The sequence below is a fragment of the Myxine glutinosa genome, chromosome 8, assembly GCF_964187855.1.
Source record: "Myxine glutinosa chromosome 8, kmMyxGlut1.1, whole genome shotgun sequence".
NCBI lineage: Eukaryota > Metazoa > Chordata > Myxini > Myxiniformes > Myxinidae > Myxine > Myxine glutinosa.
Genome location: NC_136268.1, coordinates 100,205,940 through 100,232,741, shown reverse-complemented (window position 1 = coordinate 100,232,741; position 26,802 = coordinate 100,205,940). Strand labels below are relative to the sequence as shown.

The following is a 26,802-nucleotide window of genomic DNA, read 5'->3' as shown; positions in this document are numbered from 1 at the left end:
TGGGGATGCTCGCTGCTCGCTGTCATTGTTGTCCCCACTAGGGGCGTGACTATAAGACCCGTTGCTGTGTCAGTGCTCCGAGACTTCTCCCTTGTGACATGTTACATCGGTAGCCTCGTTAATGGTACGCCTTTATAGAATATCTAGCTTGCTTGCATTGACTGATATGAATGGCTTTATGAGATGTCGCATCGTATGCTTATTGTGTATTTCCACTTACAGGAATGATGTGATGATCTAAATGCAATTAAACCAAACCGTTGGACTAAAAGTTGTGCGGACCTGAATGGTTTTCCACAACAACCCCTTCCCTCCAAAACTTCCCCATCACCCCTTCCCTCCAAAACTTCCCCATCACCCCTTCCCTCCAAAACTTCCCCATCACCCCTTCCCTCCAAAACTTCCCCATCACCCCTCCCCTTCAAAACTGCCCCATCACCCCTCCCCTCCCAATCTACCCCCTTGCGCCTCCCCTCCAAATCTTCCCCATCACCCATCTCTTTCAAATATTCCCCCTTGCCCCTCCGCTCCAAATCTTCCCCATCACCCATCCCTTTCAAATCTTCCCCCTTGCCCCTCCCCTCCAAATCTTCCCCATCACCGCTTCCCTCCAAAACTTCCCCATCACTGCTCCCCTCCAAAACTTCCCTATCACCCCTCCCCTCTAAATCTAACCCCTTGCCCCTCCCCTCCAAATCATCCCCATCACCCATCTCTTTCAAATCTTCCCCCTTGCCCCTCCCCTCCAAATCTTCCCCATCACCCATCCCTTTCAAATCTCCCCCCTTGCCCCTTCCCTCCTAAACTCCCCCCACACCCCTCCCCTCCGAGACTTTCCCTCGCTCCTCCACTCCTAGACTCCCCTCTCACCCCTCCTCCTCAAAGCATCCTCCCCGCTTCTTCCCCCTTCCAACTTTCACCTTCATCTCCCCCAACCTTCTCCCTCACTCTTCCCCCTCCTCAAATAACACCTCACTGCGCCTCACCCAATCACCATCAAACCTTTTGTCCACCCGATTCTTCCCTTTCTCCAAGTTATTCTGAAATCTCTGACACACCTTAAACAGCTCTCCCTACCTCTTCCACATCTTACCCTACCGCTCCCCACCCACTGTTCTGTATCCGATGCTCCCCCTTCCTCTTCTTTAACAGTATGGACCTCAAACTTCCAGGGCCTTCGCTCAAACCTGACTGTTCTCTCCATACAGGTTGCTTCTGACAAACCAGACATGATCTGCTTAACAGAAACTTTCCTCCTTCATGATGTCTCTGATTCCTTGGTATCTCTCCCAGGTTACTCCCTCCTCTGGTATGATAGACCTGAGCCTCGTCCTGTAGGTGGGGTTGCTATCTTTATAAAAAAAACTCTTCCTCACTCGCCCTGCACTGCCCTCTCTCCACCTCACCCCCAGGAATACCTTTGGCTACGGCTTCCCCTTCGCTCCCACCTTTTGTTCATATGTGTGTTGTACCATCCACCAAACAGTGATGACTCCATCTACATCTCGCTGTCTGATAATATGGACCAACTTCTATCTACCCATCCCAACTCTCTCTTCCTCATATGTGGTGATTTCAATTATCACCATGCCAGTTGGCTGGGTGTGGGTACCTCTCACCAGACATGGCTCTTCAGCAAAGGACTTCTGTGACTCACTGGGACTGACACAATCTGTCAATTTCCCGACCCGGATCTCAGTCAACGGAGCATCTTCTCTTCTGGACTTGGTTATGACTAACTTCCCTGAAAATGTCTGCTGCTCTTCTTCTGCTCCAATCGGCTCATCTGATCATGTGCTTGTTAAAGTGGACATCTCTCTGACCATTCTCAGAGAGCCTCCTCAGCATCGACGAGTCTGGCATTTCACTCAGGCCAAATGGCACGGTCTTCAAGCAACCAATCATCTGGACTGGTCTCCCATCTCTACCACCTCTGACATCAACTCATCCTGGGAATTCTTCCAAAGTAAATTGCTCTCTCTCATGCACAGATTTATCCCATCTTGTCTTCAGTTGTCATACCCTTTTTGGTACACGGAATTGTACCAGTGTACCAATTCCATGGTACACGGAATCTTGTGGTGAGGCTATTGCCCAGAAACAACTCGCTTTCGTCTCCTGGAAAGCAAATCCAACGGAAGGAAATCTCATTTCCTTTCACAAAGCCCGAAACAAGTGTGTGTCCACCCTCAGGAGAGCCAGGAAACAATATCTCTCCGTTCTCAGGACCAAACTCTCTTATCTGTCTCCCTCTTCCAAATCCTGGTGGCGTCTGGTCAAATCTGTTTCTGGTGTTTGTTCCCACTCCATCCCCTCCCTCACCTCAAATGGCCACACGGCAGACTCCGCACGTGAAAAAGCTGAATGCCTCAACGCTGTGTTTGCCTCTAAATCTTGTGTCCCAAACCCATCCCTCTCTGTACCCACCGTACCCAGTCGCTCCTGGACTCTGTGTCCTTTCCCCCTGACAAGGTGAAAAAGTTTCTGTCAACCCTCGACTCTGATTCTGCAACTGGACCTGACGGCATCAGCCCACGGGTCCTAAAATCCTGTTCTTCCGCTCTTTCACTCCCTCTCTCTGTTCTCTTCACCCTCTCTTTTGCTCAAGGTCATATGCCATCTGCTTGGAAATCTGCCAACATCACCACTTTGCACAAAAAACGTGCAAAAACAGATCCCAGCAACTACAGACCAATCAGCCTTCTCCCAATTATCAGCAAAGTCATGGAATCCATCATTGCTTCAGATATGAAATCTTTCCTCTTCTCCAATGGCTTGATCTCTGATCATCAATTTGGTTTCAGACCTGGTCACTCTACTCTGGACATGCTGCTTCTGCTTTCTCAACAATGGATGGAGGTCCTCAATGCCAAACAGGAAATTAGAGCTGTCTCCCTTGACATATCACGTGCCTTCGATACGGTCTGGCACCCCGCTCTGCTCATCAAACTCTCCTCCTTTGGTATCCATGGAAATCTCCACGCATGGCTGGCGGACTTCCTCTGTAGTCGTAGTCAATGTGTGGCCCTGAATGGGTTTCTCTCATCTCCTCTTCTTGTTCAGGCTGGAGTTCCCCAAGGCAGTGTTCTGGGCCCTGTGCTTTTTCTGGTCTTCATCAATGATCTCTCTGACTCTCTTGAAAATCCTCTCTATCTCTTTGCTGATGACTCTACTCTCTGTCGCTCCATTCTTCATCCCTCAGATCGGCAGTCTGCAGCCTCCTCACTCTCTGCAGACCTGGACAAAATCACAGACTCGGCAAACAAGTGGAACATGTCTTTCAATCCTGACAAATCTCACACTCTTACGATGTCTCTCCGAAAAGACCGACTGGACAACCCTCCCATCCACTTTCTGAATAATCCTCTCCAAGAAGTTCTGTCACTCAAGCTTTTGGGTCTCACTATCTGCCATGATCTTTCCTGGGAAAACCACATTTCAAATCTGGCCGCCAAAGCCAGTCGCCGACTGGGCATCCTCCGTTGTGCGAAGTCCTTCCTTGGCACACCTGAGCTCCTCACCACATACAAGGCTTTCATCCACAGCTCAATGGAATGCTGCTCTCCCCTCTGGGCTGGTGCTCCTGCCTCACACCTAGCTCGTCTTTACGCTGTTGAAACCAAAGCGTTCAGAATCATTGGAATCTCCCACGATGAAGCTAACTCCAAGGGCCTCTCACTCACTCACCGCAGGCAGGTTGGTGGTCTTTCCGTCTTCTACCAACTCCTCTCTGGCCTTGCCCCCCCCCCCCCCCCCCAGCTCTCTCTGGGCTCTGTCCCGCAAATATTCCTCCAGGTCACACAAGATCTGCCTGCAACCCTCTTATGGTTAAACTGCCAAAATCAAGACTCTCTGCTCACCTTCACTCCTTCATTCCTCTTTTCTCCCACCTCTGGAACAAACTCCCTCACTCTCTTCAATCCCACTCCACCCTCCAGGTCTGTAAAACAGCTGTTCACCACCATCTCTTATCTTCCCCCATCCAAAACCTTGATCTTTTCTACCCCCGCTAATTTCACCCCAATTCCACTTTTTTGAAATACCAACTTCTGCCCTGGAAGTCCTTGGTGTCCCTGTGTCTTATACTCCCCCCCCCCCCCCTTCCCACACCTCCTCCCCCCAAGCCCTCTCCCTCCCACACATCTCCCTGCTCTCAAATGTTGTGTTTGTGTGCTTCCCCTTCTCTCCCCATCTCATCTTCCTCTCCCTCTTTTTATATATTTTGTTTGTCTGGTTGATTTGTTTGTGAAGTAAATGTTAGCTCTTTCACGAGCCTCGATTCAGTGTACAAAAAAAAAAAAAAAAAAAAAAAAAATAGAGTCCAGGCTCATGTAAGAGCTAACAGTACACACGAGAACAGGCACAGACCCAGAAAACATACAATAAATAAAGGGAGCGGGAGACGAGAGGGGGAGAGAGAGGAAAACATACAAGCACAACACTAGTAGAGAACAGGGAGGTTGGTAGATCTGTGGAAGAGAGAGGGCCGGTGGGAAGGGGATGACAACTGGAATACTGCAATGACAACATCCTTTTAGAGACTTTAATAATGAATGGAATACAGTGATGAAGGGGTACACGGAATAAAACAAATTGACACAACAAGGAATTTCAGGAAGGAAGTTGGAGATTGAAAGAGGTGGATTTGGGGTGTTTTAACGGTGGTAGAAAAGATCAAGGTTTTGGATGGAGGAAGATAAGAGATGGTGGTGAACAGCTGTTTTGAAGACCTGGAGGGAGGAGTGGGAGTGTGGAAGTTTGTTGCAGAGGTGGGATAAAAAGAATGAAAGAGGGAAGGTGAGCAGAGAGTCTTGATTTTGGCAGTTTCACCAAAGAGGGTTTCCTTGCAGATCTTGTGCATCCTGCAGGAATATTTGGGGGATAGAGCACAGACAGAGTAGGGGAAGTTAGGCTGGAGAGGAGTCGGTAGAAGACAGAAAGACCACCAACCTGCCTGCGGTGAGCGAGTGATAGGCCCTCACAATCAGCTTCATCATGGGAGATACAAATGATTCTGAAAGCTTTGGTTTCAACAGCATGAAGCTGAGCTAGGTGTGAGGCAGGACCACCAGCCCAGAGGGGAGAGCAGTATTCCATTGAGCTGCGGATGAAAGCTTTTTATGTGGCGAGGAGTTCAGAAATGTCCAGAAAGGACTTCACACGACAAAGGATGCCCAGGTGACGACTGGCTTTGGAGGCTAGCTTGGAAATGTGGTTTTCCCAGGACAGATCAGGGCAGATGGGGAGACCCAAAAGCTTGAGTGACAGAACTTCTTGAAGAGGATTGTTAAGAAAGTAGATGGGAGGGTTGTCCAGACAGTCTTCATGGAGAGACAACGTGAGAGTGTGAGATTTGTCAGGATTGAAAGACATGTTCCACTTGTTTGACCAGTTTGTGATATTGTCCAGGTTTGCGGAGGGTGAAGAGGCTGCTGCCTACCGATCTGAGGTTTGAGATATGGAGCGGCAGAGAGTGGAGTCATCAGCAAAGAGATAGAGGATTTTCCAGGGAGTTGGAGAGATCATTAAGGAAGACCAGAAAAAGCACAGGGCCCAGAACACTGCCTTGAGGAAGTCCAGCCTGAACAGGAAAGGGAGATGAGAGAATTCCATTCAGGGCAAAACGTTGACTGCGACCAGAGAGGAAGTCGGCAAGTCATGTGTGGAGGTTTCCATGGACACCATAGGAGGAAAGTTTGATGAGCAGAGCGGGGTGCCAGACCATATCAAAGGCACGAGATATGTCAAGGGAGACAGCTCTGATTTCTTGTTTGGCATTGAGGACCTCCATCCATTGTTGAGACAGCAGAAGCAGCATGTCCAGAGTAGAATGACCTGGTCTGAATCCAAATTGGTGATCCGAGATCACGCCATTGGAGAAGAGGAAGGATTTGATATCAAAAGCAATGATGGATTCCATGAACTTGCTGATGATTGGGAGCAGGCTGATTGGTCTGTAGTTTGAAGGATCTGTTTTTGTACCTTTTCTGTGTAAAGCAGTAATGTTGGCTGATTTGCAAGCTGATGGCAGATGATCTTGAGCAAAAGAGAGGGTGAGTAGAACAGAGAGCATGTGAGACATAACGGCAGAGCAGGATTTTTGTACCCGTGGGCTGATGCCGTCTGGTCCACTTGCAGAATCAGAGATGAGATTTGACAGAAACTTCTCACCTTGTGAGGAGAGGAGGACACAGAGTCCAGGAGCAGCTGGGTTCGACTGTGTAAGGTGGGTACAGAGAGAGATGGGTTTGGGACACAAGATTTTGACGCAAACACAGAGTTGAATTCGGCTTTTTCACATGCAGTGTCACCTGTGTAGCCATTCGAGGTAAGGGAGGGGATGGAAGGAGAACAAACACCAGAAACAGATTTGACCAGATGCCACCAGGATTTGGAGGAGGGTGACAGGTTTGAGAGTTCAGTCTTGAGTGGAGATATATTGTTTCCTGGCTCTCCTGAGGATAGACACACACTTGTTCCGATCTTTGTGAAAGGAACTGAGATTACCTTCAGTTGGATTTGCCTTCCATGAGGCAAAGGCAAGTTGTTTCAGGGCAACTGCCTCATCACAAGATTCAGTGTACCATGGGTGGCAGGAAGCGTATGACAACTGAAGACGAGTTGGGATAAATCTGTGCATGAAAGAGAGCAATTTACTTTGGAAGAATTCCCAGGATGAGTTGATGTCAGGTGCAGTAGAGATGGGAGAACAGTCCAGATGATTGATGGCTGCTTGAAGACCATGCCAGTTGGCCTGAGTGAAATGCCAGACTCGTCGAGGCTCTCTGAGAATGGCCAGAGAGATGTCCACTTTAACAAGGAAATGATCAGATGAACCGATTGGAGCAGAAGAAGAACAGCAGACATTTGCGAGGCAGTTAGTCATAACCAGGTCTAGAAGAGATGACGTACCGTTGATTGCGATCCGGGTCGGGAAATTGACAGATTGTGTCAGTCCCAATGAGTTGCAGAAGTCCTTTGCTCAGGTGCCAGGACTGGAGCGAAAGGTACCCATACCCAGCCAGCTGGCATGATGACAGTTGAAGTTGCCACATATGAAGAAGAGAGAGTTGGGATGAGTGGATAGAAGTTGCAGAGAAAATCATTTATTCTGTGCAGACAAACAAACAAACAAACAAACAAACGGATTCAAATGCAATACCCTCTCCTCAGGCGAGGGTAACTAGAACGGCTCTCGGCAGAACACATACCTCCGCCAGGCTGAACAGTTTACATTTTGTATCCCTCTGATAGCTCAGATCTGGATTCGGACCTGAACCAAAATCTAATCACTTGTTCTTGTCACCTAACCAACTCCTCCACCAAGTTGTGTCATAGTCTGTCCACAACTTTTTGAAATATCACGTCATACCACTTAAAAAATTATCGTATCTGAATTTTCACCAAAATCAATTCGATTCATTCTTGTCACACACACGCAAGCTGTCCACCAAGTTTCATCCAAATATGTCCATAACTTTTTGAGATACTGTGCCATATATTGGTTTTAACCCTCAATGGTGAAGATTCACTTAAAACATTGGATCTGGATCTTCACCAAAATTTAACCAATTCTTCCTTGCCACACACCCAACCTCCACCAAATTTCGTCTGAAGCTGTCCACAACTGTTTGATATACCCTGTTCACAAACAGACAGGGGTGAAAATATAACTTTCATCCCACCTTTGGTGGCGGATTTAAATATATCAAGTCCCCGCTAGAAAGATATACTTGAATATTTCTGGAAAGGAATTTGTGAAGATCCAAGGACGCAGACCACCAAGGAGGTGGATTGGATCCAAAACTTGAAAAAGAAAAAGTAACGCCGAAAGGAAATGCCCCCAGTGATAATACAGGACTTTCAAAATGACGTAATAAACCCCCGGAATGCTTGGTGTGCATGCGCAGAAACCCCAAGTAACTGGGGTCCTCAGGGAAGCCGAACGTATATCGTATACGAGTTAAGAATTGTAACATTAAGTAGTTCACAAAGCTTCCAAAAGAAGCCGACAATACTTGGAAAGTACCTGAGAGAAAGGGCTGTGCTTCTGAACAACAAAGGACTGTGAGAACTTGCTCAGCACGCTGAACGGGAAGCTAATAAGAGCTCAAGTGAGATGGAGAACAAATCTTAATAAATAATCAAGGCGAAGAACACCATGCCGATGATTTTAAGAAGATGGCATGACCAAGTCAATCGGACGTGCTTAGGTTCTGCAAGGTAGAAACAGAAAGCACGAGTCACCTCTATTGCAAAAAAACAACAACAACAAAAAAAAACATGTCAGAGCAGCTGTACACACAAAGGCACAACAGTAATCCACTGGCACATTTGCAAAATATTTAATATCCCAGTTTCAGAAAACTCATGGAAACAAACCAAAAGAGATAATTGAAAACAAGGACATAATGCTCATGTACAACCTGATGATCCAATAGAGCGTGAACATAGAAAACAAAGCATTGCGATGGTACATAGTGTTCAGCTTCAAAAAGGAAGAGATGGCATTGCTGATCGAAGTATCAGTACACATGATTTTGGCTTAAATAATGCAGAAATCAAGAACATGATCAAATACCATCCCTCAAACATTAGGTCAAGAGATATTGGAAACTGAAGAGCATCGAAATTGTTCCAGTGATAATTGGAGTAATAGGAATGATGAAGAAGAACCTCACTGAGATTTAGAAAACCTCTCCGGGAATATTACCACAAGCGAACTGCAATTGGAGGCAGTCTATGGTTCGGTAATGACCCTGACAAAAACTTTGACAACAAGAAAACTTCACAGCTCGGTCCATGAACTGTGATCCCTTACAGACTCCTAGGAGGACTCTGTTCCACCTTCTGACAACCACAAATGGGGATAACCAACGACATACACATTGAAGATTGATAAGATGGAGGCAGTACCATTTGTCGCCTCCCTCGCTTGGGATGGAGGTCCGAGGGCCCCATCAAATACATCAGTTTTAAAGGCAGTGAAGAACGAGCCGAAAACAGAAGCTTCAATGAGGGGAAATGTGCACAAGGCGTCCAGTCTCACGCCGTCAAACATGCATTCATGACGCGGCCTGGCCCTGCAGCTCCATGGGATTTTTTGACTGCATGCTGCCGGGAAGGGAAGGCATTGGCGAACTCACTCTTGCAAAGTTCTGACTATTGAGGAAGAGAGAGACCGAGGTTCATGGGTTCAAGGACCGTGTCTAATACAAAGGCTTCAATGGGAATGAGAACGGAGTCGTGGATGACAGCTTTGGTGAAGCAGATGGCTGTGCACGTGGTGCTTCGAGTTGCGTGGATTGTTTGGGAAGCAGCCTGGCCCTGCGGCTTGTTAGGTTTCTGCGACCAAATCATGCTGAGAAGGAAAACCCGAACTGGTGACTCCCTTTTGGCCAAGTTCCACCTGCATGGGACAGGGTTTTTTGGGACCATCCTAAATACAATGGTTTCGATGACAGCTAGAACCGAGTCGGGGGTGGCAGCTTTGGTGGAGGAGGGTTAGGCACCGGTAGGTGTGCCGATCGACCAGGTGTACCCGGGCGTACCCCAGAGGCTATTTCAGGGACAGAGGGGGAAACGGAGCATGAATATCGAGATGGCTTGGACGGATAAGATAAGGAGAGCACGGATAGGTCCTTGAGTCGTGGTTCCTTGCTGGGGTGAAGATGGAGTCTTCAGTATCGGGGAAAGCTCTGTTGGACTGAGCACAGAAAAAGAGACGGCTTGGTCCAAGACAAGCCACGAGTCGTTCCTGGCTGGGGTGAATATGGATGCTTCAGGACCACAGAAGGCATTGCTTTGTCTTAGAGACTCGCAAGTGGAGATGACGATCGGTGCACACGCACAACACACATACATGAATCATGATTTACACATACACGTGCGCAATTGTGATTTTTACACATATGATACGTGACATATTTACACACATATTGTACTGTATGTTATGTACACACATATTGTACTGCATATTATGTACACACATATTGTACTGTATATTATGTACACATTATACTGTACATTATGTACACACATATTGTACTGTATATTACGTTCACACCTAATGTACTGTATATTACGTACACATATTGTACTGCATATTATGTACACACATATTGTACTGCATATTACGTACACACATATTGTACTGCATATTACGTACACACATATTGTACTGCATATTACGTACACACATATTGTACTGTATATTACGTACACACATATTGTACTCAATACTATGTGCACGCACATTATATGTGACATATTATGGATATCACACACACACACACACACTAGTGAATAGTGTGAAACGAACAGCTTCCACAACACAGGCCGATATAATTATCCTTGCAATCACTATAATATAAGTATAATGAATCCTTGCAATGCAATGTTATGTACCTGTGTAAGGTACTTACGTTGACTCTTTTTGTTCCACGACCCTCAAAACGATCCTTCCACATCCTTTCAGACAATAATACTGTACCGTACAGTCAGTACATGTTCCATTCCCTTGCAAAGTTACAAACAACTCCAACGTTGGAGGAGTCCAGTGGGTCCATCAAAACCTACATTATGGTTGCTAATGGTTCATTACCCGTCAATTCCACATTCACACTTTAGGCCTAAACATCAAACAATCCGGAAAATGAAAAAAAAATCATTTATCAAAACCCACATCGAGATCTGATCATTGGTCTTCCGTCTTCCGTCTTCCGTCTTCCGTCTTCCGTCTTCCGTCTTCCGTCTTCCGTCTTCCGTCTTCCGTCTTCCGTCTTCCGTCTTCCGTCCTGCCACCTTTTATTTATATTTCTAAAATTATATATGATACGTAGCAATATAATTATAATTTTGTGGAAATGTGAATTAACAACCATTTTATTAATGATCTACCGTACAAGAAAGGTAATACTTTAAGGCGACAGTACTGCTCAGCTTCTTTTTTTTAAATAAACATGCTTTCGTATGAGATTTATTATATAATGTATCCGTCGATACGTATTCTTTAACCTTCAAATCTCAATGACTTTTCTTTTCGCATTTAGACCGAATTTCAGTTTATTTTTCATATTCCACTTCCGTGTTTCCTCCCCTCATTTATCCCAAAAAACAACTTTTATCTCTGACTGCTCATGCAACAACGGGCGTCTTATAATAAACCTGGAGGTGCAATGCGTCGTATTAGTATTAGCGCGAGTGAAGCCCATTTGAAGCGCTCCGGCGGCCATCTTAGGGTGCCAAAATTTCTGACGTGGGAGTTTCAAGTTTCATTCCTGAAATATTTGCTTTCGTCAATTTTACTACGATTTTCCTCAGAAAATCACAATGCCTCAGTGAAAAATCACAATTTTTTTCACAGACAGACAGGTGTGAACACAAACCTTTGTTAGTTTTGGTCGGTCAGATTCTCGAGGGGGAAAAATTATACCGGAGGGGCAATCCTCACCCCGAAGTTGTGTTACAAACTTGTGTTATTCTTTAAAAAAAACATTTGATACCAACGAATAAATGTCGTTTACTCATGTTATTAAGCGTATTTTAGTAATGTACAGTATTTTAATAATACGCAGGATGCTGCGCCATGGCGATGTAATCAGTGACAGTGTTTGGCAGTTTGTGCACATCGTAAGTTGAGGTATTTCTCATCTACCCGTGATAAGTGTTTAATAACATTCAATTACGAATGCTTACGATAAAAAAAAAACACTTTTATATCGTAATGAGAACATGAAAATGTATCTCCCCGCTTCCTGACGTCACACGGTGTATAAAAGCTTTCCGCGGCGCCATGTTTTTCTCTTTGTACGGTTGGATTTGATGTTGTTGGTAAGTTGTGAGTATTCTTGCAGCATCCTGCTCGGCAAGTGCTTGTTTCATTGTTAATGTACTTCGCATGTACTCATGCATTCACCAGATGCATATTGTAACCGTTATTTCTTTAATTCTACCTCATCGAAGAGACCATCCTGATATTGATAAAGCAGGACTTGCACTTTACAGGGAATGAAGAAGACCGAGTGTTAAACAACTTTAATTATTTTTTTCTTCTCGTTTTCCGCTCGTTGCAGTTGATAAATTATTCTGTAGCGGAAACTTTTTTTTTCTGTCACTTTTTATGGTTCACCAAAACCATGAGGTATTACCAGAAAGCACGTGTTTACCTGCATCTGTCGATCTATTCAAACTTTATTTTGTGGGCAAAGCTCGTGTTTGGACACTATCTGTATAGTTGAACTTTATTTTGTGGGCAAAGCTCGTGTTTGGACACTCTGTATAGTTAAACTTTATTTTGTGGGCAAAGCACGTGTGGACACTATCTGTATAGTTGAATTTTATTTTGTGGGCAAAGCTCGTGCTTGTACACTATCTGTATAGTTGAACTTTATTTTGTGGGCAAAGCTCGTGTTTGGACACACTGTATAGTTAAACTTTATTTTGTGGGCAAAGCTCGTGCTTGTACACTATCTCTGTATAGTTGAACTTTATTTTGTGGGCAAAGCTCGTGTTTGGACACTATCTGTATAGTTGAACTTTATTTTGTGGGCAAAGCATGTGTTTGGACACATCTGTGTAGTTTAACTTTATTTTGTGGGCAAAGCATGTGTTTGGACACATCTGTGTAGTTTAACTTTATTTTGTGAGCAAAGCTGCCGTGATGACCACATGTTTGCTACTCTTGACTTTGTGGATGACGAAAAATACACCCACCAAGAAATTTTGTCTGAGCTCCTTTGCTTTACGTACCCGTAGCTTGTTTTGCCGACGTGTAAAGAAGCTTCGTGTATGTGCAATTTATTGGGAGAAATGTACAGGGTGTTCTAAAAAGACCTTAACAACTTTTGTTTTTAATATGCTTAGAACCACAAAAGATTCAATGATGCCCTTTGGTTTATACATGATACATATGACATGAACTCGAATGTTTTCTTCATTTTTATGTATGATTGTTTAACTTTAATGTAAAAGAAAATGGCGACTCCACAGGAGAAAGCTCCGTGCGTTGAATGGTTCATCGAGACGAGATCCGACATGCAAGTTCAGCATAATTTCAGTTCAAGGTATGGAAGGAATCTGCCATCGTAGGCTCGTATCAGAGGTTTAAGGAGTCTGGATGTTGTTGGAGACAAAGTGCTGGTGGGCCAAGCATAAATGCAGCAGATGTTGAACGAGATGGACCAATCGCCTGGCCCCCACAATCACCAGATATAACTTGGCTTGATTGTTCTGTGAGGTTTTGTCAAAGATGTCTGCAACACCAAATTGTCAAACTTGCAGGATCTTCGTTCTCGGATCACAGCTGTGTGCGCACTGGTGGCCGCAAACATGCTGAGCCTATTGTGGCAAGAAGTCATGTACCTTGATGAATGTGGACTTGATCACAACCTTCATCACCCATGATGTACCAAAGTTTGATCACGGAATTAGAAAAGTCAGGGCCGACGGGAGGGGGGGGGCAGGGTTCCTCCCCCCCCCCCAAAAAGTTTTTTGTTGGTTTATAAAGTCTTACGATTGTGTGGGATGATTCTACATGCTGCCCTGTCTCCTCGCAACCATTATAAATGGTTTAAAATACCTTTAGTCAGTGTAGTATACTACTTTATTCTACCAGGTGAGTGCCCAGGGATATTGCCCCTATTTTTATTGTTGGGCTGTTGAGCTATATTTTCTACTTTTACGAGGTTGCTGACTTTATTGAAATTCACCCCAAACAAGGTTGATAGCCACGAAATGTAAAGGGCTGCAAAGAAAGAGGAAAAACATGGCAAAACGTTCACCTAGTCCTGAAACAAATCTATCCATATAGTGCAGGATGGGGTATCTAGTCCAGTTGGAAAAATAATTTTTCCCATCCCCATTGAGTGTTTTTTAGGCGGCACTATCTCTGTAGTGGATGTCCCATTGGCTTCTGAAGGGAGGGAGCTCATCCGCACTTTGTCAGGTGTTTTTGGTCCTGGCAGGGTGTCATTCACCCTCCCCAATAGCAAAGCTAGTGAGGTCTGTTTAGTTGACGACCTGGCCATGTGGAAGATAGCACTGGGTTCCGTTTCTACTGGCAGTCCCAAAAGATTTACCTAACTGAAATAATCGTAGACTATCTTTTATACCTATTTTGTAGTTATTTTCTTGACTAATGCTTGGCTAAAAATATGTATTTTCAGGATAACGATTGCGAAGGGCAAGCCACGAGATACTGACTACAGGGTGTCAAAAGTCTTGAAATATAGGACTTGTGTGATGTTTTTTGTTTTTTTTGTATACAAGCTCGAGGCTCGTGAAAGAGCTAACATTAATCACACAGACAAACCGACACATATAACATGGGGAGCGGTAGGCAAGATGGGGCGAGAGGGGGAGGAATAACAACACAACATCTGAGAGCAGGGACATCGAGAGATCTGTGGGAGGGAGGGCTTTGGTGGGGGGAGGCATGGGAAGGGGGGTGGGGGGAGGTGGGAGGTATAAAACATATGGACACTTCCAGGAAAGAAGTTGGAATTTCAAACAAGGTGGATCTGGGGTGAATTAGTTGGGGAATTTTTATTTATTTATTTATAATCCTGCAGTTAGTGAACCATGAATCTGCTGGTGGATTCTTGGATTGAACTGTCCTTGATGTTTGGGAGCAGAGCAACCATATCAAGGTTGAAGTTTAGAAAGACTCGGCATTCACAACAAACTTTGTTTATGGGAATTTTAACGGTCACAAATACCTGAACATGCTCCAATGAGCTTTACTTTTTTTTTTGTAGTCTAGATGGACATAGGGGTCCACGCCCCCCCCCCCCCCCCCCGGGTTTTTTTATGCCACCTGATTTTTCTTAATCCTCAGTGTCTACTTTCAGAATCTGCCATAGTAAGGGAAACATATGAAAATCTGTTAACTAAATTGTTACCAAAAAATTTCTTCACCAATATGTTTGTAAAGGTGTGTAATAATAATAACATATGTTAAAATGTTGAAGGTCAACTCCCGTGGGAAACCCAGAAAAAAAGCTGTTGAATTCGGGTACCGAAAAATTATTTTCGAGAATTTTTTTTTTTTTAATCGGCCCTTAAGTAACTTATGAGGGGTCAAATAAGGGTTTTTCATGATTCTGAGTTGATTGTTGACATTTATATTTTCACCACAGACACTCCTTTGTGGAAAAATAATTTCTAAATATATCATTTTCTACTTTGCAGGACATGGAGTCTAGCAATATGGATGCAGACGTTACTCCACCTGTGCTCAATTGCTTCATCTGTGCATGCTCGGATACACCAGCTGAAAGGCTCATACAGGCAACTCCAAAGGGATACTCAACTTTATTGAAACAAGCAGAAACTGTCGAAAATGTTACTGTTGTGGAACGTATGAAGGAGGCTCAAAAGGAAGGAAAACTGAGGTACCACCAGAAGTGTAAAAATGATCTGTACAACAACTTTGTTGCAACCACCAAGAAGTCAGCTCAAGCATCGAAGGCAGAGAAAGAGTCATCAAAGTTGAAGAGAAGACGCACTACTGGCGAGTTCAGTTCATCAACTGGCTGCAGTTCTAGAAGATCACAGTCAGTTGACCTCCTGTATAAGGATGTATGCATTCTTTGCAACCAACCAGCCCAGCTCTACAAAAATAATCCAGCACAAGCTAGAAAGAAATACAGAGTGCCAGGTAATTTGACTGCAGATACACTGAAGGCAAGCTTGCTGAAGACAGCACGGAGTCGCGGGGATGACTGGGGCACTGAAGTCACTGGACGCCTGGAAGGGATCAACGACTTGGTAGCAGAAGAAACACTGTACCGTTTGCGAGAGGTGACAGTTTGTCCAAGACTGGAGAGGAAGGAAAAAGGAAGAGAGGACAGAGGAGTATTGATGAGAAGCGAGAGGCAGTTTTTATTGAATTCTGCGAATGGTTAGACTCAGAATTAGAGCATGGGGTAATGAACATAGACCAAGTCCATGAAAAGCTGCAGGAGTTTGATCAGTCACCAGAGAAGAGCCTTTCTTATTCAAAGCATTGGCTAAAGATAAAACTTCGAGAGAAATACGAAGACACCTTGTATTTCACAACACAGGAAAGAAGGGCAGATGTACTCTGTCTCAAAGATGGCACCGACAATATTCTGCGAGAGCATCATGCTAATCTTGACCATGGAGATGAGAAGACTCAGATCATAAAGACGGCACTCTACCAGGTATCAAGCTGAAATGTCCAAAAGGCTTAATGTTTAACCCTTTATTGCAACGAAACCGAAAAAAAATAATTGATGTAGAAAGAGGCATAACTTTTGAAGTAAACAACATAGAGACAAATTAATACACTTTTCCATACAATTCTGACCCCAGGAATTCAATGGGATGGTTATTTTAGACATTTGACAACATTTTGACTATTTCTAGACAAAAACAGCAAAAAAATGCCAAAAATGTGTGTATAACCAACTATCTTTTCATTTTTTCAAGCGCATAGGGTGAATTTTTGTTCACCACCAGTTTTTTCTTAATCATTTAAGTGTCTATTTGAAGATTATATTGGGTACCAAGCTGAAATAATGTCCCATGGGGTTTATTTTTAAGTTATATGTAGCAGTTATATTATGCTGTTGGCAGTTGGTTGGTACCTGCAGATGGCAGTCTCCCTCTCCCACTGCTCTCTTTTGGAACAATCTCAAGGATTTTCTTAGTAAGTATTTGAAACTATTATTAAGATATACCTTATAGTCATGTACAAGCCTACAAGTAATTTTTCAACAGTTATTATTATTGTCATAGGCCTACAGAAATCAAATCTGACTGTATTCTTGACTAGCTACTGTTGGTAGCTAGCTTAGCTAAGTTGGTAGCTAGAGAATGTTTTTCTTTATTTTCAGGCTTAGCTGATTACTTATATATAATAATAATAATAATCTCAGATTTATATAGCGCTTTTCTGAATACCCAAAGACGCTTTACATGGGGGGCAAGAGAGAACAAAAAATAAAAACAACTTTATTAGGGGAGGGGGGGGGGGGGACGACAAAAAAACTAAGGAATAAAATCAATAAAAACGGTGGAAAGAGTTAGCTGGTGGGGGCATCTGAGTTTTTGGGAGCGCATTCCACAGGTATATACACTAACCATGGGAAAATGGAAACATTGTATTCTTGACTAACTAGTGTTGGTAGCTAGCTAGATAAGTTGGTAGCTAGCTAATGTTTTACTTTATTTTCAGGCTGATGACTTCATACATACCGACCATGGGGAAAAGGAAACATTGTATCACTACACAGCTGAAGTGCCTCCAAAGAGAATTCGATCCCAAACATGTATTTTGCATGTATCAAGTCTTTCTGTCTATGGTAATTTTACTGCGTTCAACGCATGCAATGGGGGGCAAAGCGAGAAGCTATTATATCTACAAATAATTCGTGATATGAGACTCTATGAAGCAGCCACTTCACCATACCGCATGAAGAATATTTGTGACCAAATACCATTGACATTAGAGGGCTTGCCTTTGGATAAAACTGGCTATCATCAAAACTGCTACAAAAGCTTCTCAGGGAAATTAGATCGTTTACAAGTGTCAACGGCTTCTTTATCTGGTGAATCATCATCATCATCATCATCATCGATAAAGGACTCCCTGCGCCATCTCAAATCTCTGTCAAGTCAATCTGAAGCTCGGTGTTCCTTCTTGTTTCCAAATCAGTGTATTTTCTGTGACAAAGCACAAACCAAGTTCAAGGGCAAGACTGAAGTGCTTACAACGTTTCAGAGTTGGAAACACAAGGAACCAGCCTGGAAAGTTATCGAACCTACGGCACAGGAATTGAAGAAAGAGGCTCTTTATCGCAAGGTGCAGGGCAAGGACCTCTTTGCAATGGAAGCTAAGTATCATCCATATTGCAGAAACAACTTCAATAGTGAGTACCAAAACCATGAGCATGGAAGGAAGAGGGCAGAAAAGGCAGCAGACAACATTGACAGCCTGCAGGCCCGAAATATAGCAGCACATGACAAGTCCTATTGTGTAGTAAAGGATTACATTCTTAGGAATGTGATTGAACGCAAAGAAGCAAAGAAGTCGTCCTGCTAAGATCCCTGCGCAACTTGTACATGAAGACACTGGAAAGTGAAGGTTTTCCTAATCCTGAATACCGCAGTGAGAAATTGGCAAGACGGTTACAAGGAGACAAAGACATATCTCGTGAACTCACATTCTCCAAGGTGCCCCACCGTGGTTGTATTGAGTTGAGCCTCATATACAGCTCTAGCATTACTGTAGATGAAGCAGTTGGATGTGCGTACAAACTTGGAACAGCTGACCAACTACAAGAAGCAGCACTCACCCTCCATTCTCACATTATAAAGGCATTCAAAGAGTCAAACGAGCTACCATGGCCCCCAACAGCACAGGAGCTGGATGCTGTGAAGATGGATGAGCTGCTTCCAGAGCATCTTGTACAATTTCTGAGCTCAGTGGTGACCGGGATACTTGATGGAGAAAAGTGTGAAAGGACACAGAGGCTGGTCTCTTCGATTACACAAGATGTGTCGAGCAGCAACTAACAGCAAGTGGAAACTTCCGAAGCACATCCTCCTATGTGCCACACTTCGTCACCTCTATCGAAGCAAACAGGTGAGTAATCAGCTAATTTACTGCGTATGAGGTCCTACATTGTCATTGCTTTACTGTGTTTGATACAGGTATTTGATATTTATATAAAGCAATTTTCTATCTTTGCAGCTCACAACCATCCTTTCACGACTAGGACACTCAGACATATAACTTCAGTATGGAACTTGAGACAGCAATGGCCAAGGCTTTTGATGAGATTTCCACCCACCTGACCCCTCAAATCATCACCGGCGAGGGAAACACTGTTTTTCACAGCGAGTGGGATGACCTGAACAGAATCGCCACCAACGTTCATGGCTCAAATGTTGTAAACAGCGCCGGGGGAATCATGATTCAAGAGGTGAAAGAGAGCCATGTGAGCACCAAGAACAGGTATTGTTGTAAATATATCGAGAGGGGTGTTCATATTACGTATTTTGGTGTGTAGAACACAAATCTGAGGTTTTAAAAAATTCTGATAACCCTAACCTACATCAATTTGCAGTTGATTATTATTAAAATTTTGATTATTTTGCTATTCTTCTGGAAAAAAAGACGTTTTGAAGTTAGGGCTTTTATTTTGGTAACTTCCTGTTGGGATGGCAGTTGTAGCCATCTTGTTGCTGAAAGCTCGATGTTGACGAGGTTGGCAATCCTTATCCATCCGTCTTCTCTTCTCTTATGGCATTGCCAGTAATTACGTTTTTGATTAGGAACCTGAGGAACAAATAGATAATAATTTTGGATGTAAATTCCCTTGTTTTATATTATATTTGTTAATTGATTTGTGTACTTACCTATTGCTAGCCTGAGTTGCATGTGAAGGAAAATAGTGACCTGTGAAGTGAATATTTTGACGGTTTTCTGTAATACCTGTGTCATACCTTAATATGTCTGTAGGATGGGACTGAACGTCCGCAATGCGTTCTGTGTTACAAAGTTCTGGCGGAGGCATCGATGAAGCCATCGAAGCTAAAAGCCCACCTCGCCAGCACCCATCTGACTCATCAGAACGACTCTGAAGACGTGTTCCGAAGCAAGAAAGCTCGCTTCATGGCGAAGGGTAGCTTGACTCAGCACGGGTTCCAACCGTCAACGAAGCCTATCCTTGAAGCCTCCTACGAAGTAGCGCTCCTCATTGCAAAAGACAAAAAGGCTCATACGATTGGCGAAACGCTGGTAAAGCCCTGCGCCGTGGTGATGGCGAACTTGGTTTGCGGACCCGAGGAGGCCAAGAAACTCAAGAGTGTTCCCCTGTGCAACAACACCATCAAGCACAGAATTGAAGACATGTCAAAGGATATTGTGGCTCAGGTCACACAAGAACTCCAGGAATCGCGCTGCCATTTCAGCTTGCAACTCGACGAATCCACCGACGTAGCGAGATGCAGTCAATTGCTGGTGTTTGCACGCTACTTGGTGGGATTTGCTGTGAAGGAAGAGTTCCTGTTCTGTTCTCTCAAAACAACCAAATCGGTGGACATTATGAATATCGTGAACCATTTCATGGAAGAAAACGGCATCGAGTGGACGAAGCTCGGATCGTTGTGTACGGATGGGGCCCCGGCGATGATGGGAAAGCGATCCGGGTTCGTTGTGCTGGTGAAAGACAAGTGCCCCGACGTCATCGTGACAGTGTGCTCCATCGCCACACCCTTGCGACCAAGACGCTCCCCAAGGAGCTCGGTGATGTAATGGCTATCGTTGGCACAGCAGTGAACTTCGTCTGTGCTCGGGCTCTCAACCACCGCCTCTTCCAGGTCTTCTGTGAAGACATCGGTGCTGCATACACATCTTCTGTACTACACCGAGGTGCGTTGGCTATCCCGGGGCCAAATTCTGAACCGCGTCCTGCAGCTGCGTCAGGAGATTGAAATTTTCCTGCGTGAGAAAGGCAACGACTTGGGGGACTACTTCGGTGACGGTCTTCGTCGCGAGGCTTGCGTACATCAGTGACATTTTCGGGCACCTTAACGCTCTCAACATATCACTTCAAGGGAGCAGCCTCACGATCGTCGAAGCAGTGGAACGGATCAACTCGCTTTGAGAAAAGCTGCGGCTTTGGAGCAACCGCGTGGAGAAGCGGTCATTCGTCAACTTCCCGGAGCTCGCTAAAATCCTAGCGGATGACGACGCTCAATGATTTCTGCTCCACGCTTGTCGTCGACATCAAGGGTCATCTGAAGTCTCTGACAGTTTTGATGGATACTTTCCGAATCTGTCGGTCGATCCGTGGATACAGGATCCTTTCACGATTCTAATTGACGAGATTGACGACGACAACGAGCTCAAGGATTATTTCATCGAGCTGAAGGCCTCTGGCCGCCTGAAGATGCAGTTCTCCACCGTCGCCAGTCCCTCGGAGTTTTGGGCAAGCAACTACGAGGCCTTCCCCAATCTAGCGGCGAAAGCGCTCCGAATGACACTGCCTTTCGTCACGACCTACCTCTGCAAAGCCGGGTTCTCCGCGTTGGTCGTCATGAAAACAAAGCTACAGGCACGCCTTGACGTTGGCCCCGACATGAGGGGTGTCAAAGTGTCAAAGCATGGACTGAAAGGAAAGAACCGGAAGAATCTGCAATTCATTGTGGAATTCATCATTGGAGTGTATTATCCATGTTGGTTCAACGTGAAAGTCAAGCACTCATGGATCGAAGGGCCTAGGCACATCTTGTTTCAGCTGGACTATCAAGTCCCAGAGGAAGGAGGTGCTGGACCTTGTGATGCCGACTGAAGATCTGCTTGGTATGCCCACAGTGAAGCCATCCTCCAAACACTGCTGTGCTCTGAGGATCAGAAGGAGAGGACTGAGGGGGTGGAGAGAATCCTGGCCATCAGGGGAGAGGGGGACCCAGACACTCAGCTGGGGGACTCCTCTGTCAGGACCAGAAAGACACCTGACATCAACTGTGATGCTTCCAGCATTGGTAACTTGATCAGCTGGTCAGAAGGTGTCAGAACCACCTCTCACCTGCTCCCTAAGCACCTCGGAGGTGAAGAACTTCATCAACACCCCCATGGAGGTGCTCAACTGGCCTTGCCACACACAAAGCATTGAGAGGGTTGTTAAAATGGTGACTGAGGCTTCTGCTAAGTACTTCTCAGAGGAAAAGAGGGATGGAAGCATCAGCGCTCAGGAGACCAGCAGGAAGCTGATGTCCAAGAATGAGTCAAAGCAGGACTTGTGCAACCTGGTAAAGTTCAAGAAGTAAGGAGATTGATCTTTGTCATTGTAACCAGTGATATACATGCAGTTCACCTGTTAATAAATATGTTCATTTGATTTGGCTGTCAAGATGAATGACTTCCCTTAGTCAGGTTCAGTATGTCCAGATTTAAAGTTTCGTTGGATTTTTTGGGGGATTTGGAAAACTATATATTTTTGGAAACTATATTGTATAGTCAGTCAGAAAACCAATGTTGCTATTTGCACAGACTCCTGTATGGCGGCCATCTTGGATTTTCAAAATTGCCGCCGTAGAACTAATTTTTCTCAATATCTCAGCTTCTAAATAACATGGAGCTTTGATTCTAACGGCTAAACATACATTTTCAAGGGCCCCGAATCCAATGGTAACAAGTTCGATAAGCTAGACATGACCATAGAGCTCCTATGTGGCGGCCATGTTGGATTTTTCAAACTGGCCGCCGTAAAATTGATGTTTCTCAGGATCTCATCTTCTAAATAAGACAGAGCTTTGATTTTTCTAAATCCCAAAAACAATCCAACGAAATCTAAAATCTGGACATGCTGAACCTGACTGTGTTGACTAATGAGAAATACTATTCTACTGCGAGTGTTTTGCCCTTTGTGGCATACTGCCAAATAACACACAGATACTCCTAATGTTCATGAGAACTTAAAATCTGTTTACGGGTGGACAAGCTACTAAAGTAATAAGTTTGATCCCCAGGGTACAGCTGAGGAAAATAATTAGTTTACAGCATGTGTTTTTGTATTATTTATATACTGAGCAATATACCTGATATTGTGGTGATGGTGGTGGTGTATTTGTAGCCTATTATACATCAATGTCTGTGGTGGTGGTTGTATATATCGGTGACGGTTCCCTTTGCTTTGCTGTCTTTGCAGGTTCTACATGTCACATTATGAGTGAAATGCAACAAGATGGTGAAGGGGCGGGGCAAGCCCAGGAGTCCACGAACTGTAAGCAGTGCGTTTTATGCAAGGCTGATGTCAAGAAAGGATCCTTGGTGTTAAACCCCAGAATAGATTCCTACCAACATTTATTGAAGACAATAGAAGAAAGGGCCAGTTTGCATGATGGCATCTACGTTCAAGTCCATAAACAACTCCAAAACAGCACAAAAGAAACACTCTCTTCAGAGAAGGCAGTTTGGCATCGCACTTGTTACTCCAGTGCAACTAACAAGAGCGAGATACAACGTGCCAGAGACCGCCATGCGCATGCAGTAACAACTGGACACTATACTGCAAAAAAACGCGGACAGAAGAGAGGAAGCACAGAAATGGACGAGCCAGGCTCATCAACATCTGATGCAACATCCCCGTTCACACGCTCGTGTACAGTGCCACTGGATAAAGAGCAGTATTTCTTCTGCCAAAAAGATGATGGCCAACTACTCTACCAGGTTAGGACTGAAAATGCTGGTCAACAGCTTAGAGAGGCTGTAGAGAAGTCCCAAGATGCATTATTGAAAACACGATTCAGCACATGTATCTCACCAGGTGATGCACACGCAATTGACCTTCGGTACCACAAATCTTGTTGGAGAAGACATGTGTTCCATGTAGTACGAGACAGACCTAGCGCAAACAGAAGCAGCGCAGACAAAGAACTATTGCTGCAACGGGCAAGTCTGATTGAGATGATCAACCTGATAGATGTCAAAACACAAAACCAAGCTTATCTCCATAGATGACATTGAAACCACTTATGTCAATATGATTGGCGCAGAACACTTGGAAAAGCATGTACCTACATTCAATAGAAAGTGGCTGAAAGAAAGAATCGTCAGAGTTGCCAAGCGTGACTGACATCTGTTCTCCAAAAAGACCGAAGAAAATCGGCCATCCTCTACTGTCCAGATGCATCTGAGGAAAGCATGGTTCATTCTGCAATCACAAGTGATGGCGATGACGAGAACAACATGAAGACAATCTACAAAGCAGCACAAGTGATACAGAAGAGCATCGCAGAATTCATTAAGAAGGACCAGGAAGCAAATACCATACAGGTGTCCAGCGATATCAACGATGTTCCGGCTGAACTATACACCATGATCCGCTGGGTAATGGTAGGGCCTGTCGACAAGCTGGAAACTGAGAAGAGGACCAGTGTTGTTGACAGATCAACACTCACTGAGTCGGAACATCATGTATGGATTCAAATCCAACAGACAGGTGAAGTACAAACCAAGCAGCGAATCCGCAACATTCAGGCCACCCCATTCAAGATTGTTTTTGGATTGCTTTTGGGATTTGTTGGATTGTTTTTGGATTGTTTGAATTGTTGAATTTGAAAATTGAAAATCTTTTTTGAAAGTTGAAAATCTATGTTGAATTGTTGTATTGTTTTGGGGATTTAGAAAAATCAAAGCTCCGTCATATTTAGAAGATGAGATCCTGAGAAACATCAATTTTACGGCGGCCAGTTTGACGAATCCAAGATGGCCGCCACATAGGAGCTCTATGGTCATGTCTAGCTTATCGAACTTGTTACCATTGGATTCGGGGCCCTTGAAAATGTATGTTTAGCCGTTAGAATCAAAGCTCTATGTTATTTAGAAGCTGAGATATTGAGAAAAATTAGTTATACGGCGGCAATTTTGAAAATCCAAGATGGCCGCCATACAGGAGTCTGTGCAAATAGCAACATTGGTTTTCTGACTGACTATACAATATAGTTTCCAAAAATATATAGTTTTCCAAAAATTCCAACGAAATTACATAGTGAACCTGACTATTATATCTTTTAATATCTTATAAAGGGGTTCGAAAGGGTAAAATTGGCAATTTAGATATACAAATTGATGTCGGTTAGAGTTATCCTATCCAAAAAATAAACTCGTATTTGAATTCCCCATAAAAAAACTTAATATAGACACCCCTCATGTTAGGATGTCCTTCAGATTTATTTTGGCACCTGAGTATGACCCAGCATTGCTCCATCATATCGTACACTTTGTTGAATGAGGGAGGTGATTTTTCCCTGCTTTCTTCCAACAAGGAGCTCCCGACCACTATGCTGCAAAAAATTGAGAATGGTTAGTTACCCAATTTCCAGGATGTTGGCCCTGGTAATCATGGTCCAGTGGAGTTGCCTCTCTGGTCTTTTACTCTGGCTCAGGTTACTCTGGCATTGTCAAGAACATTAAAGAGCTCCATGAAAAAACATGTCAATCTGATGAAACGTTTTAATACAAGTAACCAGACAGACAAGTTAAATATCGGTCTTGCCAATTCATTTCAAGTGAACAAGAATGACGAAGAAAGCAGTTTACTGCAGCAGGATTTGAGGATTGGATCAATTGCAGGTGTTAAGGAAGAAAAAAAAAAAAAACTAGATACCAAGAAGTGGTGTGCTGAATGACATGCATGTGAAGGAAGAGTCCAATAGTCCAGGAGCCAGAATCTCAAAATGGTTTCGTGCAGCACCCACTACACAGTTGGTTTGTCACTTCCAGGTGATTGGGGAACATCTAAAGAACAAATCCAGCCCTGATGTACAGTTGAATTGTGGCAGCAACAATAAATGGCAGCCACTTTTCTATGAGGGGGGTGGTGTCCGAGGCATAAATCTGAGATTTTGATGGATTTCATTTATTCATTTATTTTTTTTCTTAGCCTCTCCAGGCAAGATACATCCAATTTTGTTGGGAAAGTTTCATTCATGAGTATGAGACATCTATATGTGTATATAATAAAATAGTTTTATATTTCGCATGTCATAGCTGTTCATATAATTGGCGGCAGGAAGGGCATCCGGCCGTAAAACTGCTCAAAAAAGGGGACCACGGTGCCCAAAAAAGACCAACCCCCGCTCTGTGTGGAAAATGGCCTCTAAAGGTGGTTTTTTTTTGGTTTTTTTTTTTAAATAGCTGTTCATATAATTATGCAAAAAATATCGCTTAATTCGAGGAATTCCGTAAATTTCCAAATATTTTGCTATCGAAACATTTTACACAGTTGCCTATGCATTGAAATAGTATTGATGTGATGAAATATCATATTATTGTTGTAACATGAAACTGCACTTTGTATTTTGCAGTTGTCTGAGTAAGAAGCAAGGAACATAACAACCTAAGCATGGCGAGCGAGAGTAGTGCAGAGGAATCTTTCCCACTTCTACCACAAAAACGCATGAAACGAATCGATTGGAAAAAATGCATCATCTGCCAAACAAGCACGGCTTCAGATTTAAGGAAAGCAGGTGAGGAAGGAATTGCAAAGTTTCTCAGCTGCAAAATACAGATGTGATGAAACCTACCGTCTCGAGACTTCTATTGAAACGTTGCACACTATGGAAACTGTTTGGCATCGTGCATGTTACCAGTCGTACACAAGCTCACACAATCTTAAGTATGTCCATGGAAAGCCAGCAGAGGATTGCTGTTTGAAGGACGTTGACGAAAGTACAACCCGGCTGAGAAGTTCAGCACCTGCTGTGGACTGGTCGTTGTGACTTCTGTCCACGCAAGTACCATGGAAAGAGCAAGGTAGTGTACAATATTACAACGTTTCATGCGTCTACCGCAATACAGCAATCGGCATATGTAAAGGGAGACGACGACATGCTTACTAAGATTGGTGGCATTGACCTGATAGCTGCTGGGGCTAAATACCACAACCCACGTAAAGCTCAGTATACAAGCAAAGCGAACCTCAAGTACCATGCATACAAGGAAGAGAAGCGCACAGAAGATGTCTATTCAGATGCCTTTACTCAGCTCATGTCCTCGGTTGAAGTAGGCATCCAGCGAGGAAAGGCGTATGAGCTCACCAGCCTTCTTGCAAAGTACAAGACCATTCTGACAGGTATGGATGTTAAAACAGCAGATAGCTATACCAGCCAGAGACTCAAGCTAAGGCTCCAGAATCACTTCAAGGACAGTGTGGTTTTTCATCAACAGCAGGATCGAAGCAAATCCCAGTTGGTATACTCCAGAAAGATCTCACTATGTGAAGTTATCAACGCCGCTCATTTAAAAGAGACAAACCAACTACTGAT

The 26,802-nt window shown here is 44.0% G+C and overlaps 2 protein-coding genes across 15 annotated transcripts in view; one reads left to right on the top strand and one right to left on the bottom strand.

The window, feature by feature from the left end:
* The window catches only part of LOC137432765 (lysosomal thioesterase PPT2-A), a 32,669-nt gene extending 21,830 nt beyond the window's left edge, over window positions 1–10,839 (bottom strand). The window contains exons 1-2 of one of the 2 annotated variants that reach the window (XM_068124956.2): window positions 10,685–10,839; window positions 8,030–8,216 (exon numbers count right to left, since the gene is read on the bottom strand). The gene's annotated coding sequence lies outside the window, so the exon portion shown is untranslated. Of the gene's footprint in view, window positions 1–8,029; window positions 8,217–10,424 lie in introns of both variants that reach the window. The other variant, XM_068124955.2, reaches the window with a different exon arrangement.
* A 939-nt stretch (window positions 10,840–11,778) lies between these two features.
* The window catches only part of LOC137432762 (protein FAM200C), a 30,697-nt gene continuing 15,673 nt past the window's right edge, over window positions 11,779–26,802 (top strand). For 4 of the 13 annotated variants that reach the window (XM_078783582.1, XM_078783583.1, XM_078783586.1 and 1 more), the window contains exons 1-6: window positions 11,779–11,832; window positions 15,190–16,184; window positions 17,201–18,610; window positions 18,719–18,982; window positions 22,683–23,975; window positions 25,843–26,004. In XM_078783582.1, the coding sequence (XP_078639708.1) occupies window positions 15,930–16,184; window positions 17,201–18,067 (1,122 nt within the window). In that variant the 5' untranslated portion in view covers window positions 11,779–11,832; window positions 15,190–15,929 and the 3' untranslated portion in view covers window positions 18,068–18,610; window positions 18,719–18,982; window positions 22,683–23,975; window positions 25,843–26,004. Of the gene's footprint in view, window positions 11,833–15,189; window positions 16,185–17,098; window positions 18,611–18,718; window positions 18,983–19,240; window positions 19,283–19,489; window positions 21,798–22,682; window positions 23,976–25,842; window positions 26,291–26,802 lie in introns of those variants that run through there. The other 9 variants (XM_078783590.1, XM_078783591.1, XM_078783584.1 and 6 more) reach the window with 8 other exon arrangements.